The sequence below is a fragment of the Oncorhynchus nerka genome, linkage group LG18, assembly GCF_034236695.1.
Source record: "Oncorhynchus nerka isolate Pitt River linkage group LG18, Oner_Uvic_2.0, whole genome shotgun sequence".
Taxonomy (NCBI): domain Eukaryota; kingdom Metazoa; phylum Chordata; class Actinopteri; order Salmoniformes; family Salmonidae; genus Oncorhynchus; species Oncorhynchus nerka.
In genome coordinates this window covers 6,440,685-6,455,684 of record NC_088413.1, presented here as the reverse complement: position 1 = coordinate 6,455,684, position 15,000 = coordinate 6,440,685, and the positions used below count along the sequence as shown (strand labels likewise).

The window sequence follows — 15,000 nt, the reverse complement described above, 5'->3', positions numbered from 1 at the left end:
CTCCCCCATTCCCCTCTTCTACCCCTCCTCCCTCTTCTCCTTTCTCCCCCATTCCCCTCCTCCCTCTTCTCCTTTCTCCCCCATTCCCCTCTCCTACCCCTCCCTCTTCTCCTTTCTCCCCATTCCCCTCTCCTACCCCTCCCTCTTCTCCTTTCTCCCCCATTCCCCTCTTCTACCCCTCCCTCTTCTCCTTTCTCCCCCATTCCCTCTCCTACCCCTCCCTCTTCTCCTTTCTCCCCCATTCCCCTCTCCTACCCCTCCCTCTTCTCCTTTCTCCCCCATTCCCCTCTCCTACCCCTCCCTCTTCTCCTTTCTCCCCCATTCCCTCTTCTACCCCTCCCTCTTCTCCTTTCTCCCCCATTCCCTCTCTCCTCCCCCCTCCCTCTTCTCCTTTCTCCCCATTCCCCTCTTCTACCCCTCCCTCTTCTCTTTCTCCCCATTCCCCTCTTCTACCCCTCCTCCCTCTTCTCCTTTCTCCCCCATTCCCCTCTTCTCCTTTCTCCCCCATTCCCTCTCCTACCCCTCCCTCTTCTCCTTTCTCCCCATTCCCCTCTTCTACCCCTCCCTCTTCTCCTTTCTCCCCCATTCCCCTCTCCTACCCCTCCCTCTCCTCCTTTCTCCCCTCCTTCTCTGCCTTCCCCTCTCCTACCCCTCCCTCCCTCTCCTCCTTTCTCCCCTCCTTCTCTGCCTTCCCCTCTCCCTCTCCTACCCCTCCCTCTCCTACCCCTCCCTCTCCTCCTTTCTCCCCCTCCCAGAGGAGCCCAGAGTGTATCCAGCCAGTGTGTTCCAGACCAGAGGATTCAACACGGACCTCCCTGATGTCTCTGTTTCACTAAATCACTCCTCAGGTACCCTCTCTCCCCTCCCAGAGGAGCCCAGTGTGTTCCAGACCAGAGGATTCAACACGGACCTCCCTGATGTCTCTGTTTCACTAAATCACTCCTCAGGTACTCTCTCTCTCTATCCCCGCTCTCCCTATCTCTCTCTCTCCCCCTCTCTCCCTATCCCTCTCTCTTTCTCCCCCCTCTCTCTCTCCCTATCTATCTCTCTCCCCTCTCTCTCCCTCTCACTCTCTCTCCCTGTCTCTCTCCCTATCCCTCTCTCTCTCCCTCTCCCTCTCTCTCTCCAACAGCAGAAAACAGAATAGCCTGCATCCCAAATGGCATCCTACCCTATGGTCACTGCACTATATAGGGAATAGAGCCCTATGGTCACTGCATTATATAGGGAATAGAGCCCTATGGTCACTGCACTATATAGGGAATAGAGCCCTATGGTCACTGCATTATATAGGGAATAGAGCCCTATGGTCACTGCACTATATAGGGAATAGAGCCCTATGGTCACTGCATTATATAGGGAATAGAGCCCTATGGTCATTGCACTATATAGGGAATAGAGCCCTATGGTCACTGCACTATATAGGGAATAGAGCCCTATGGTCACTGCATTATATAGGGAATAGAGCCCTATGGTCACTGCACTATATAGGGAATAGAGCCCTATGGTCACTGCATTATATAGGGAATAGAGCCCTATGGTCACTGCACTATATAGGGAATAGAGCCCTATGGTCACTGCATTATATAGGGAATAGAGCCCTATGGTCACTGCACTATATAGGGAATAGAGCCCTATGGTCACTGCATTATATAGGGAATAGAGCCCTATGGTCATTGCACTATATAGGGAATAGAGCCCTATGGTCACTGCACTATATAGGGAATAGAGCCCTATGGTCACTGCATTATATAGGGAATAGAGCCCTATGGTCACTGCACTATATAGGGAATAGAGCCCTATGGTCACTGCATTATATAGGGAATAGAGCCCTATGGTCACTGCACTATATAGGGAATAGAGCCCTATGGTCACTGCACTATATAGGGAATAGAGCCCTATGGTCACTGCATTATATAGGGAATAGAGCCCTATGGTCATTGCACTATATAGGGAATAGAGCCCTATGGTCACTGCACTATATAGGGAATAGAGCCCTATGGTCACTGCATTATATAGGGAATAGAGCCCTATGGTCACTGCACTATATAGGGAATAGAGCCCTATGGTCACTGCATTATATAGGGAATAGAGCCCTATGGTCACTGCACTATATAGGGAATAGAGCCCTATGGTCACTGCACTATATAGGGAATAGAGCCCTATGGTCACTGCACTATATAGGGAATAGAACCCTATGGTCACTGCACTATATAGGGAATAGAGTCCTATGGTCACTGCACTATATAGGGAATAGAGCCCTATGGTCACTGCACTATATAGGGAATAGAGCCCTATGGTCACTGCACTATATAGGGAACAGAGCCCTATGGTCACTGCACTATATAGGAACAGAGCCCTATGGTCACTGCACTATATAGGGAATAGAGCCCTATGGTCACTGCACTATATAGGGAACAGAGCCCTATGGTCACTGCACTATATAGGGAACAGAGCCCTATGGTCACTGCACTATAGGGAATAGAGCCCTATGGTCACTGCACTATATAGGGAACAGAGCCCTATGGTCACTGCACTATATAGGAACAGAGCCCTATGGTCACTGCACTATATAGGGAATAGAGCCCTATGGTCACTGCACTATATAGGGAACAGAGCCCTATGGTCACTGCACTATATAGGGAACAGAGCCCTATGGTCACTGCACTATATAGGGAACAGAGCCCTGTGGTCACTGCACTATATAGGGAACAGAGCCCTGTGGTCACTGCACTATATAGGAATAGAGCCCTATGGTCACTGCACTATATAGGGAACACAGCCCTATGGTCACTGCACTATATAGGAATAGAGCCCTATGGTCATTGCACTATATAGGGAATAGAGCCCTATGGTCACTGCACTATATAGGGAATAGAGCCCTATGGTCACTGCACTATATAGGGAACAGAGCCCTATGGTCACTGCACTATATAGGAATAGAGCCCTATGGTCACTGCACTATATAGGGAATAGAGCCCTATGGTCACTGCACTATATAGGGAACAGAGCCCTATGGTCACTGCACTATATAGGGAATAGAGCCCTATGGTCACTGCACTATATAGGGAATAGAGCCCTATGGTCACTGCACTATATAGGGAATAGAGCCCTATGGTCACTGCATTATATAGGGAATAGAGCCCTATGGTCATTGCACTATATAGGGAATAGAGCCCTATGGTCACTGCACTATATAGGGAATAGAGCCCTATGGTCACTGCATTATATAGGGAATAGAGCCCTATGGTCACTGCACTATATAGGGAATAGAGCCCTATGGTCACTGCACTATATAGGGAATAGAGCCCTATGGTCACTGCACTATATAGGGAATAGAACCCTATGGTCACTGCACTATATAGGGAATAGAGTCCTATGGTCACTGCACTATATAGGGAATAGAGCCCTATGGTCACTGCACTATATAGGGAATAGAGCCCTATGGTCACTGCACTATATAGGGAACAGAGCCCTATGGTCACTGCACTATATAGGGAACAGAGCCCTATGGTCACTGCACTATATAGGGAATAGAGCCCTATGGTCACTGCACTATATAGGGAACAGAGCCCTATGGTCACTGCACTATATAGGGAACAGAGCCCTATGGTCACTGCACTATATAGGGAATAGAGCCCTATGGTCACTGCACTATATAGGGAACAGTTCATTAATTAATTATTACCTATAATAATATATATTAATACCTATAATATATATTAATACCTATAATATATATTAATACCTATAATAAGCCCTATGGTCACTGCACTATATAGGGAACAGAGCCCTATGGTCACTGCACTATATAGGGAATAGAGCCCTATGGTCACTGCACTATATAGGGAACAGAGCCCTATGGTCACTGCACTATATAGGAACAGAGCCCTGTGGTCACTGCACTATATAGGGAACAGAGCCCTGTGGTCACTGCACTATATAGGAATAGAGCCCTATGGTCACTGCACTATATAGGGAACACAGCCCTATGGTCACTGCACTATATAGGAATAGAGCCCTATGGTCATTGCACTATATAGGGAATAGAGCCCTATGGTCACTGCACTATATAGGGAATAGAGCCCTATGGTCACTGCACTATATAGGGAACAGAGCCCTATGGTCACTGCACTATATAGGGAATAGAGCCCTATGGTCACTGCACTATATAGGGAATAGAGCCCTATGGTCACTGCACTATATAGGGAATAGAGCCCTATGGTCACTGCACTATATAGGGAATAGAGCCCTATGGTCACTGCACTATATAGGGAACAGAGCCCTATGGTCACTGCACTATATAGGGAACAGAGCCCTATGGTCACTGCACTATATAGGGAACAGAGCCCTATGGTCACTGCACTATATAGGGAATAGAGCCCTATGGTCACTGCACTATATAGGGAACAGAGCCCTGTGTTCTAAAGTAGGTCACTAAGGGAAGAGGGAGCCATTTGGGATGCAGGATAGTAGACGTACCTTCCTGTCTCATAGACTGATGCTGTGATCTCCTTCCATAGAGCTGCTGCTGCTCAGGACAACATACTGGACAGGTGTGTGTGTGTGTGTGTGTGTGTGTGTGTGTGTGTGTGTGTGTGTGTGTGTGTGTGTGTGTGTGTGTGTGTGTGTGTGTGTGTGTGTGTGTGTGTGTGTGTGTGTGTGTGTGTGTGTGTGTGTGTGTGTGTGTGTGTGTGTGTGTGTTGGGAAGTAGTGGACTAGTCATGTTTATACATTTTGCAGCATCTCGGTGGAAGTTGAACTAAATTCACATCTAGGTGTTTTCAGTAGTTAACTACTGTTTAACCGTGTAGTGGTGATGCTAACTACTGGAACTACAGACTACTGTTTAACCATGTAGCGGTGAAGCTAACTACTGGAACTACACACTACTGTTTAACCATGTAGCGGTGAAGCTAACTACTGGAACTACACACTACTGTTTAACCATGTAGCGGTGAAGCTAACTACTGGAACTACACACTACTGTTTTACCATGTAGCGGTGTAGCTAACTACTGGAGCTACAAACTACTGTTTTACCATGTAGCTAACTACTGAAACTACACACTACTGTTTTAACATGTAGCGGTGAAGCTAACTACTGGAGCTACAAACTACTGTTTTACCATGTAGCTAACTACTGAAACTACACACTACTGTTTAACCATGTAGCGGTGTAGCTAACTACTGAAACTACACACTACTGTTTTACCATGTAGCTAACTACTGGACCTACACACTACTGTTTTACCATGTAGCGGTGTGGCTAATTACTGGAGCTTCAAATTACTGTTTTACCATGTAGCGGTGAATCTAACTACTGGAACTACACACTACTGTTTAACCATGTAGCGGTGAAGCTAACTACTGGAACTACACACTACTGTTTTACCATGTAGCGGTGAAGCTAACTACTGGAGCTACACACTACTGTTTTACCATGTAGCTAACTACTGGACCTACATACTACTGTTTTACCATGTAGCGGTGTGGCTAACTACTGGAGCTTCAAATGACTGTTTAACCATGTATTGGTGAAGCTAACTACTGGAACTACACACTACTGTTTTACCATGTAGCGGTGTAGCTAACTACTGGAACTACACACTACTGTTTTACCATGTAGCGGTGTAGCTAACTACTGGAACTACACACTACTGTTTTACCATGTAGCTAACTACTGGACCTACACACTACTGTTTTACCATGTAGCGGTGTGGCTAATTACTGGACCTACACACTACTGTTTTACCATGTAGCGGTGTGGCTAATTACTGGAGCTTCAAATTACTGTTTTACCATGTAGCGGTGTAGAGACAGGCACTACACTGCTCCTTCAGTAGTGGGGCTAGAGACAGGCACTACACTTCTCCTTCAGTAGTGGGGCTAAAGACAGGCACTACACTGCTCCATTCAGTAGTGGGGCTAGAGACAGGCACTACACTTCTCCTTCAGTAGTGGGGCTAGAGACAGGCAATACACTTGTCTATTCAGTAGTGGGGCTAGAGACAGGCACTACACTGCTCCTTCAGTAGTGGGGCTAGAGACAGGCACTACACTTGTCTGTTCAGTAGTGGGGCTAGAGACAGGCACTACACTGCTCCTTCAGTAGTGGGGCTAGAGACAGGCACTACACTGCTCCTTCAGTAGTGGGGCTAGAGCCAGGCACTACACTGCCCCTTCAGTAGCGGGGCTAGAGACAGGCACTACACTTCTCCTTTCAGTAGTGGGGCTAGAGACAGGCACTACACTTCTCCTTTCAGTAGTGGGGCTAGATACAGGCACTACACTTGTCTGTTCAGTAGTGGGGCTAGAGACAGGCACTACACTTGACCGTTCAGTAGTGGGGCTAGAGACAGGCACTACACTGCTCCGTTCAGTAGTGGGGCTAGAGACAGGCACTACACTTGACTGTTCAGTAGTGGGGCTAGAGACAGGCACTACACTGCTCCGTTCAGTAGTGGGGCTAGAGACAGGCACTACACTTCTCCGTTCAGTAGCGGGTCTAGAGACAGGCACTACACTTCTCTGTTCAGTAGTGGGGCTAGAGACAGGCACTACACTTGTCTGTTCAGTAGTGGGGCTAGAGACAGGCACTACACTTCTCTGTTCAGTAGTGGGGCTAGAGACAGGCACTACATTTCTCCGTTCAGTAGGAGAAGTGTGAAACGTACATGTAGCATGTAGATATACATTTCACAAGACACATTTAACTTCTCCCAGTGTTCTGTGTGTGTGTGTGTGTGTGTGTGTGTGTGTGTGTGTGTGTGTGTGTGTGTGTGTGTGTGTGTGTGTGTGTGTGTGTGTGTGTGTGTGTTGTAGTAGTAATGTTGTGTTTTCAATGAACAGGCCTGTTGTCACCTATTCATGAAGAGAAGACTGCAGGTAAGGAACACACACACATATAGGAACACACACACACACACACACAGGAACACATATAGGAACACACACACACAGGAACACACACACAGAGGAACACACACACTGACCTTGCTACGTGTGTGTGTTCTCAGAGGACGAGCCTCGTCAGGGTTACTACGGTAATGACATAGGTGAGAGTTCTAAAGACAATGTTCATTAATTAATTATTACCTATAATATATATATATTAATACCTATAATATATATTAATACCTATAATAATATATATTAATACCTATAATAATATATTAATACCTATAATAATATATATTAATACCTATAATATATATATATTAATACCTATAATATATATATATTAATACCTATAATAATATATTAATACCTATAATAATATATATTAATACCTATAATAATATATATTAATACCTATAATAATATATTAATACCTATAATATATATTAATACCTATAATATATATTAATACCTATAATATATATTAATACCTATAATAATATATTAATACCTATATTAATATATATATTAATACCTATAATAATATATTAATACCTATAATAATATATATATTAATACCTATAATATATTAATACCTATAATAATATATTAATACCTATAATAATATATTAATACCTATAATATATATTAATACCTATAATATATATATTAATACCTATAATATATATATATTAATACCTATAATAATATATATTAATACCTATAATAATATATATAAATATCTATAATTATATATTAATACCTATAATATATATTAATACCTATAATAATATATTAATACCTATAATATATATATATATATATATATATTAATACCTATAATAATATATATTAATACCTATAATAATATATATAAATATCTATAATTATATATTAATACCTATAAAATATATTAATACCTATAATAATATATTAATACCTATAATAAATTAATACCTATAATATATATATATTAATACCTACAATATATATATATATTAATACCTATAATATATATATATTAATACCTATAATATATTAATACCTATAATATATATATATTAATACCTATAATATATTAATACCTATAATATATATTAATACCTATAATAATATATATTAATACCTATAATAATATATATAAATATCTATAATTATATATTAATACCTATAATAATATATATAAATACCTATAATTATATATTAATACCTATAATAATATATATAAATACCTATAATTATATATATATATTAATACCTATAATAGTATATATTAATACCTATAATAATATATATTAATACCTATAATATATATATTAATACCTATAATATATATATTAATACCTATAATATATATATATTAATACCTATAATCTATATATATATATATTAATACCTATAATATATATATTAATACCTATAATAATATATTAATACCTATAATATATATTAATACCTATAATATATATATATATTAATACCTATAATATATATTAATACCTATAATATATATATATTAATACCTATAATAATTTTAATACCTATAATATATATTAATACCTATAATTATTTATTAATACCAACTAACATCTCTTTCTCTCTGTGTGTCTCTCTCTCTCCCTCTCCTTCTCTCTCTGTGTCTCTCTCTCTCTCTCTCTCTCTGTCTCTCTCTCTCTCTGTGTCTCTCTCTGTGTCTCTGTCTCTCCCTCTCCTTCTCTCTCTCTGTGTCTCTCTCTCCCTCTAGCGCTCCACCACCGTGGCCACCCTCTCCACTCATCCCTTTCTCCTGAAGAGCTCTAGATGAACAGAAGCAGAAGACAGGAACACCAAGACATTACTTCCTTTTTTCCCCGAATGCTGTCTTGATTGGGGGGGGGTTTATTGCCCTCTTGGGTCCTGGAGATCCTCAAAAGACCCCCGAAGGACATTCCCCCCCCATGAGGACAAAGGCTATTTTAGGATTAGGGAAAATATGATTTTTTTATGGAAAAACATTTTGTGTGTGTGTGTGTATATATATAAAGACATGGCTCTGAAACAGTTAAAAGGTTTAAAAAAGGTGTTTTTATTTTTCGTTGTTGGTATTTTGTGATTAAAGGTTCCGTTGTCAGATTCCATCTCCGTTACCTTGGCAGCAGATTAATAAATGATCCAACAATGACTTAATAAACCAGTGTCAGATTCCATCTCCGTTACCATAGCAGCAGATAAAGGTTCCGTTGTCAGATTCCATCTCCGTTACCATAGCAGCAGATTAATAAATGATGAACAACGACTTAATAAACCAGTGGACCTAAAAACAAATACACACATAGAAATATAGAACATTATAGTTCTGGTCCTTTTTTTGTCTTTGTCCGTTAATGTCAAGGTTAGCGGTTAGCGCGTTGGTTAGCGCGTTGGGCCCAGGAACCCAAAGGTCTCTGGTTCGAACACCTGAGCTGACAAAGCAACAAAAATGTTTTATTATTGTCGATGTGCCATTTTGAGAAAAGCACTGAACCCTAATTTGCTTCAGGGACGCCACTGTTAAACAACACAGTACACTGATCTGGTTTACGTGACACTAAAAACAAACCCGGACAACAAAACTATTTTTTTTGGTTTCGCTTTATAAAACGATAAGACATAATCTGATACACCGGGTTAAAGTAGCCAGTTGACATGAATCATGTTTAGATTTACCTCTGAACAGTAATATATATATATATATATATAATAAAAGAATCAATTTGGAGATGCTTAATAGTACAAGCTCTTCAATCTGAGAAGTTGTTCCCTACATGAAACTATACTAAGTTACTGCATTACGTAATAGTTTAAAGTCTGTTACTATGGCAACCTAGTAGTTGACTTCAGTATCACTGTTATTTATATATTTATATATATATATATAGTTCCCTACATGAAACTATACTAAGTTACTGCATTACGTAATAGTTTAAAGTCTGTTACTATGGCAACCTAGTAGTTGACTTCAGTATCACTGTTATTTATATATTTATATATATTTATATATATATCACATTATCTTCCTGTACATAGTTACATCATTAGGATATAGTATGCTAACAGCACTCCAGCAGTATGAGGTGTGTTTACTGTGGCTACGACAGGGTTAGGGCTGTGGTTCCGTGCGGGTTCTAGAGCTCTGGGTCTGGATGTGTGACATCTGGAGAACCGGGAGGAGGAGCTGGAAGGCGTTCTGGATGTATGTGGTGCTGTTAGAACCCTAAGGAACAACGGAACACTGTTAGAACCCTACGAAACACTGTTAAAACACTTCGGAACAAAATAAAACAGAACCATACGAAACACTGTTAGAACCCTTCAGAACATTGTTAGAACCCTACAGAACACTGTTAGAACCCTTCGGAACAAAATAAAACAGAACCATACGAAACAACAGAACACTGTTAGAACCCTTCAGAACAACAGAACGCTGTTAGAACCCTACAGAACACTGTTAGAACCCTTCAGAACAACAGAACGCTGTTAGAACCCTACAGAACACTGTTAGAACCCTTCAGAACAACAGGACACTGTTAGAACCCTACTGAACAACAGAAAACTGTTAGAACCCTACAGAACAACAGAACACTGTTAGAACCCTACAGAACAACAGAACGCTGTTAGAACCCTTCAGAACAACAGAACGCTACAGAACACTGTTAGAACCCTTCAGAACAACAGAACACTGTTAGAACCCTTCAGAACAACTGAACACTGTTAGAACCCTTCAGAACACTGTTAGAACCCTTCAGAACAACAGAACACTGTTAGAACCCTTCAGAACAACAGAAAACTGTTAGAACCCTACAGAACAACAGAACACTGTTAGAACCCTACAGAACAACAGAACACTGTTAGAACCCTACAGAACAACAGAACGCTGTTAGAACCCTTCAGAACAACAGAACGCTGTTAGAACCCTACAGAACACTGTTAGAACCCTTCAGAACAACATAACACTGTTAGAACCCTTCAGAACACTGTTTAGAACCCTTCAGAACAACAGAACACTGTTAGAACCCTTCAGAACACTGTTAGAACCCTTCAAAACAACAGAACACTGTTAGAACCATTCAGAACAACAGAACACTGTTAGAACCCTACTGAACAACAGAACACTGTTAGAACCCTACAGAACAACAGAACACCGTTAGAACCCTACAGAACACTTAGAACCCTTCAGAACACTGTTAGAACCCTACAGAACAACATAACACTGTTAGAACCCTACAGAACAACAGAACGCTGTTAGAACCCTACAGAACACTGTTAGAACCCTACAGAACAACAGAACACTGTTAGAACCCTACAGAACAACAGCACGCTGTTAGAACCCCACAGAACACTGTTAGAACCCTTCAGAACAACAGAACGCTGTTAGAACCCTACAGAACAACAGAACACTGTTAGAACCCTACAGAACACTGTTAGAACCCTTCAGAACAACAGAACACTGTTAGAACCCTACAGAACAACAGAACACTGTTAGAACCCTTCAGAACAACAGAACACTGTTAGAACCCTTCAGAACAACAGAACACTGTTAGAACCCTTCAGAACAACAGAACACTGTTAGAACCCTTCAGAACAACAGTTATATGTCTTACCTCAAGCAGCACACTGTCTACCAAAGGGTTCAACTCTTCTGCTTTTCTCTGAACCTGGAGAAGTAGAGGAAGGGAGTCAGAGAACCAATGGGGGTGATGATCAGCTGATCACCTGACAGAGAACCAATGGGGGTGATGATCAGCTGATCACCTGACCTTAATGCCATTCATTTATTGTGTTGGAGATAAAGTCCCAGTACACACACACACACACATCTTACCCCAACGGTGAGCAGAGTATCAGAGAACTTCCTGGCAAGACAACCCACCTCCCGACACATGGCACACGTCAACCTGCAACAAGCAGAGTATCAGAGAACTTCCTGGCAAGACAACCCACCTCCCGACACATGGCACACGTCAACCTGCAACAGTCACAGACATTAACGATGCTCAGAATATACATATGAGTGGAAGGTCATATTCTACACACACAGATGCACCCTCCCCACCCCCCACGGCCTGGTCTCTAACAGGTGTCTCCTGGTCCTGTCCCCCCCGCCTACAGCCTAGTCTCTAACAGGTTTCTCCTGGTCCTGTCCCCCCTCCTACAGCCTGGTCTCTAACAGGTTTCTCCTGGTTCTGTCCCCCCCCCCTACAGCCTGGTCTCTAACAGGTTTCTCCTGGTCCTGCCCCCCCCTACAGCCTGGTCTCTAACAGGTTTCTCCTGGTCCTGCCCCCCCTACAGCCTGGTCTCTAACAGGTTTCTCCTGGTCCAGTCCCCCCTACAGCCTGGTCTCTAACAGGTTTCTCCTGGTCCAGTTCCCCCCCTACAGCCTGGTCTCTAACAGGTTTCTCCTGGTCCAGTCCCCCCTACAGCCTGGTCTCTAACAGGTTTCTCCTGGTCCCCCCCTACAGCCTGGTCTCTAACAGGTTTCTCCTGGTCCAGTCCCCCCCCCGTACAACCTGGTCTCTAACAGGTTTCTCCTGGTCCTGCCCCCCCCCCCCTACAGCCTGGTCTCTAGCAGGTTTCTCCTGGTCCAGTCCCCCCCGTACAACCTGGTCTCTAACAGGTGTCTCCTGGTTCTGTCCCCCCCTACAGCCTGGTCTCTAACAGGTTTCTCCTGGTCCTGTCCCCCCCCTACAGCCTGGTCTCTAACAGGTTTCTCCAGGTCCTGCCCCCCCCTACGGCCTGGTCTCTAACAGGTTTCTCCTGGTCCTGTCCCCCCCACAGCCTGGTCTCTAACAGGTTTCTCCAGGTCCTGCCCCCCTCCCCCTACAGCCTGGTCTCTAACAGGTTTCCCCCCCAACAGACCTGGTGAGTATGTGAGCCTGGTCTCTGGCAGGTTTCTCCTGGTCCTGCCCCCTCCCCCCTACAGCCTGGTCTCTAACAGGTTTCTCCTGGTTCTGCCCCCTCCTACAGCCTGGTCTCTAACAGGTTTCTCCCCCCAACAGACCTGGTGAGTATGTGAGCCTGGTCTCTGGCAGGTTTCTCCAGGTCCTGTCCCCCCCCTACAGCCTGGTCTCTAACAGGTTTCTCCTGTCCCCCCCCCCCCCCCCCCCAACAGACCTGGTGAGTATGTGAACCTGGTCTCTAACAGGTGTCTCCTGGTTCTGTCCCCCCCCTACAGCCTGGTCTCTAACAGGTGTCTCCTGGTCCCCCCCTACAGCCTGGTCTCTAACAGGTTTCTCCTGGTCCTGTCCCCCCTACAGCCTGGTCTCTAACAGGTTTCTCCTGGTCCTGTCCCCCCCCACAGCCTGGTCTCTAACAGGTTTCTCCAGGTCCTGCCCCCTCCCCCTACAGCCTGGTCTCTAACAGGTTTCCCCCAACAGACCTGGTGAGTATGTGAGCCTGGTCTCTGGCAGGTTTCTCCTGGTCCTGCCCCCCTCCCCCCCTACAGCCTGGTCTCTAACAGGTTTCTCCTGGTCCTGTCCCCCCCACAGCCTGGTCTCTAACAGGTTTCTCCAGGTCCTGCCCCCTCCCCCCTACAGCCTGGTCTCTAACAGGTTTTCCCCCCCAACAGACCTGGTGAGTATGTGAGCCTGGTCTCTGGCAGGTTTCTCCAGGTCCTGTCCGTGGAGGATCAACTCTGCCACCTTGTGAAGCTGTTCGATACTGCGGGCTGTCACCTCCGCCAGGGAGCCCACTGAAGACAGGTACACTGCCTAGACACACACACACAAACACACACACAATATATAGACATTAACACACACTACGTGCTTAAAACGAAAAGCGAGGGAAAGAGAACATGAGACAGACAGACGGAGACAGACAGACAGACAGACAGAGGGACAGACAGACAGACAGACAGACAGTTCTCTGTCCAACATCAGATCTCACCTCTACAGACCTGGATCGTCTCTCTTCCTCATTCTCCTTTAGCTCCTCCCCCTCTTTCTTCTGCTTTAGCTCCTCCTCTTTCTTCTCCTCCAGTTCCTCCCCCTCTTTCTTCTCCTTTAGCTCCTCCCCCTCTTTCTTCTCCTTTAGCTCCTCCCCCTCTTTCTTCTCCTTTAGCTCCTCCTCCTCTTTCTTCTCTTCTTCTCCCTCTCTTGTTTCAGGTTCTCCTCTTTGCTCCTCCTCCGTCGCCCCCCCGATGGTATCTGTGACGACGACAGGTTTCTCCACCTCTCTCACCCAATCATGCGCTCTCATCCTGGCCTGGGGATGAATTGACATTTGTTATATAAATAATCTAATATAAAGAGTTACTAGCAGACCAAAGCTCTGGTTAAACCGGATGCCCTCAGATAACTCTGGGCCCAGTGTCCTCAGTCAAGTCTAGAGCCTGTGTGCAATGACATGATTATCCGAAGGACACACAGCTGCCATCAATAAACTCCCTGTAAAACTTTGATACACCTAGATTCCATCTGTCCAGCTGAACCCAGTTTTGCATTCCCTCTCTGCAAAGACAGGAAACACCAACCTGAAGCAGACATTACCAATAACTTTCCTGACACAAATACATGAAGCACTTACTTCGTGGGTGCCAAGAGCAAAGGACTTTGCTGATTCAAAGCTCTGGTCTAGAAAACCTTGTCCAGTGCATTTTCTGTGTATACAGTTCTGTCTGTTACTCTGGCTGTTGAGTTTGTCTGGAGTCACATTCCAGCTGCAGGACAAGATAACTTTGACCAATAAACTGCCTTTTTGATACACCTGATTCCACTCTGTCCAGCGTCGTTGTTTTGCATTCCCTCTCCAGTATGAAACACCAACACATGACATCACTAAACTTTAACCTAAAATAATGAACTCTTATTCAGTAGATTCAATTAAGACTGTGTGTCTGTTACCTTGTTGAGTTTGTCTGTGGTGACAGTGACTGTCTGTTACCTTGTTGAGTTTGTCTGTGGTGACTGTCTGTTACCTTGTCGAGTTTGTCTGTGGTGACTGTCTGTTACCTTGTTGAGTTTGTCTGTGGTGACAGGGACTGTCTGTTACCTTGTCGAGTTTGTCTGTGGTGACAGGGACTGTCTGTTACCTTGTTGAGTTTGTCTGGGGTGACTGTCTGTTACCTTGTTGAGTTTGTCTGTGG

General features: G+C 43.8%; 2 protein-coding genes across 5 annotated transcripts in view; one reads left to right on the top strand and one right to left on the bottom strand.

The window, feature by feature from the left end:
- LOC135561729 (uncharacterized) overlaps positions 1-9,069 on the top strand; it is a 24,966-nt gene extending 15,897 nt beyond the window's left edge. The window contains exons 6-10 of one of the 4 annotated variants that reach the window (XM_065003472.1): positions 756-947; positions 4,524-4,556; positions 6,852-6,887; positions 7,019-7,057; positions 8,644-9,069. In XM_065003472.1, the coding sequence (XP_064859544.1) occupies positions 756-947; positions 4,524-4,556; positions 6,852-6,887; positions 7,019-7,057; positions 8,644-8,699 (356 nt within the window). In that variant the 3' untranslated portion in view covers positions 8,700-9,069. The remainder of the gene's footprint in view (positions 1-755; positions 948-4,523; positions 4,557-6,851; positions 6,888-7,018; positions 7,058-8,643) is intronic. The other 3 variants (XM_065003473.1, XM_065003474.1, XM_065003475.1) reach the window with 3 other exon arrangements.
- On the bottom strand, positions 8,941-14,962 carry LOC115114962 (protein NOXP20-like). The gene is made up of 6 exons (XM_065003476.1): positions 14,947-14,962; positions 13,803-14,120; positions 13,485-13,624; positions 11,740-11,883; positions 11,519-11,572; positions 8,941-10,131 (listed from the first exon to the last, which is right to left on the bottom strand). The coding sequence occupies exons 2-4, from the start codon at positions 14,112-14,114 to the stop codon at positions 11,808-11,810; spliced, it is 528 nt and encodes a 175-aa protein (XP_064859548.1). The 5' UTR covers positions 14,115-14,120; positions 14,947-14,962; the 3' UTR covers positions 8,941-10,131; positions 11,519-11,572; positions 11,740-11,807.
- Positions 14,963-15,000: the final 38 nt, after the last annotated feature.

What these genes read in the sequence shown, in the direction of transcription:
- LOC115114962 (XM_065003476.1), bottom strand. Translation starts at nt 14,114, where the DNA reads ATGAGAGCGCATGATTGGGTGAGAGAGGTGGAGAAACCTGTCGTCGTC. An exon ending in GACGATCCAGGTCTGTAGAG is followed by an intron (nt 13,625 to 13,802) that starts GTGAGATCTGAT and finishes GTGTGTGTCTAG; the next exon opens with GCAGTGTACCTGTCTTCAGT. An exon ending in CAGGCTCACATACTCACCAG is followed by an intron (nt 11,884 to 13,484) that starts GTCTGTTGGGGG and finishes TGACTGTTGCAG; the next exon opens with GTTGACGTGTGCCATGTGTC.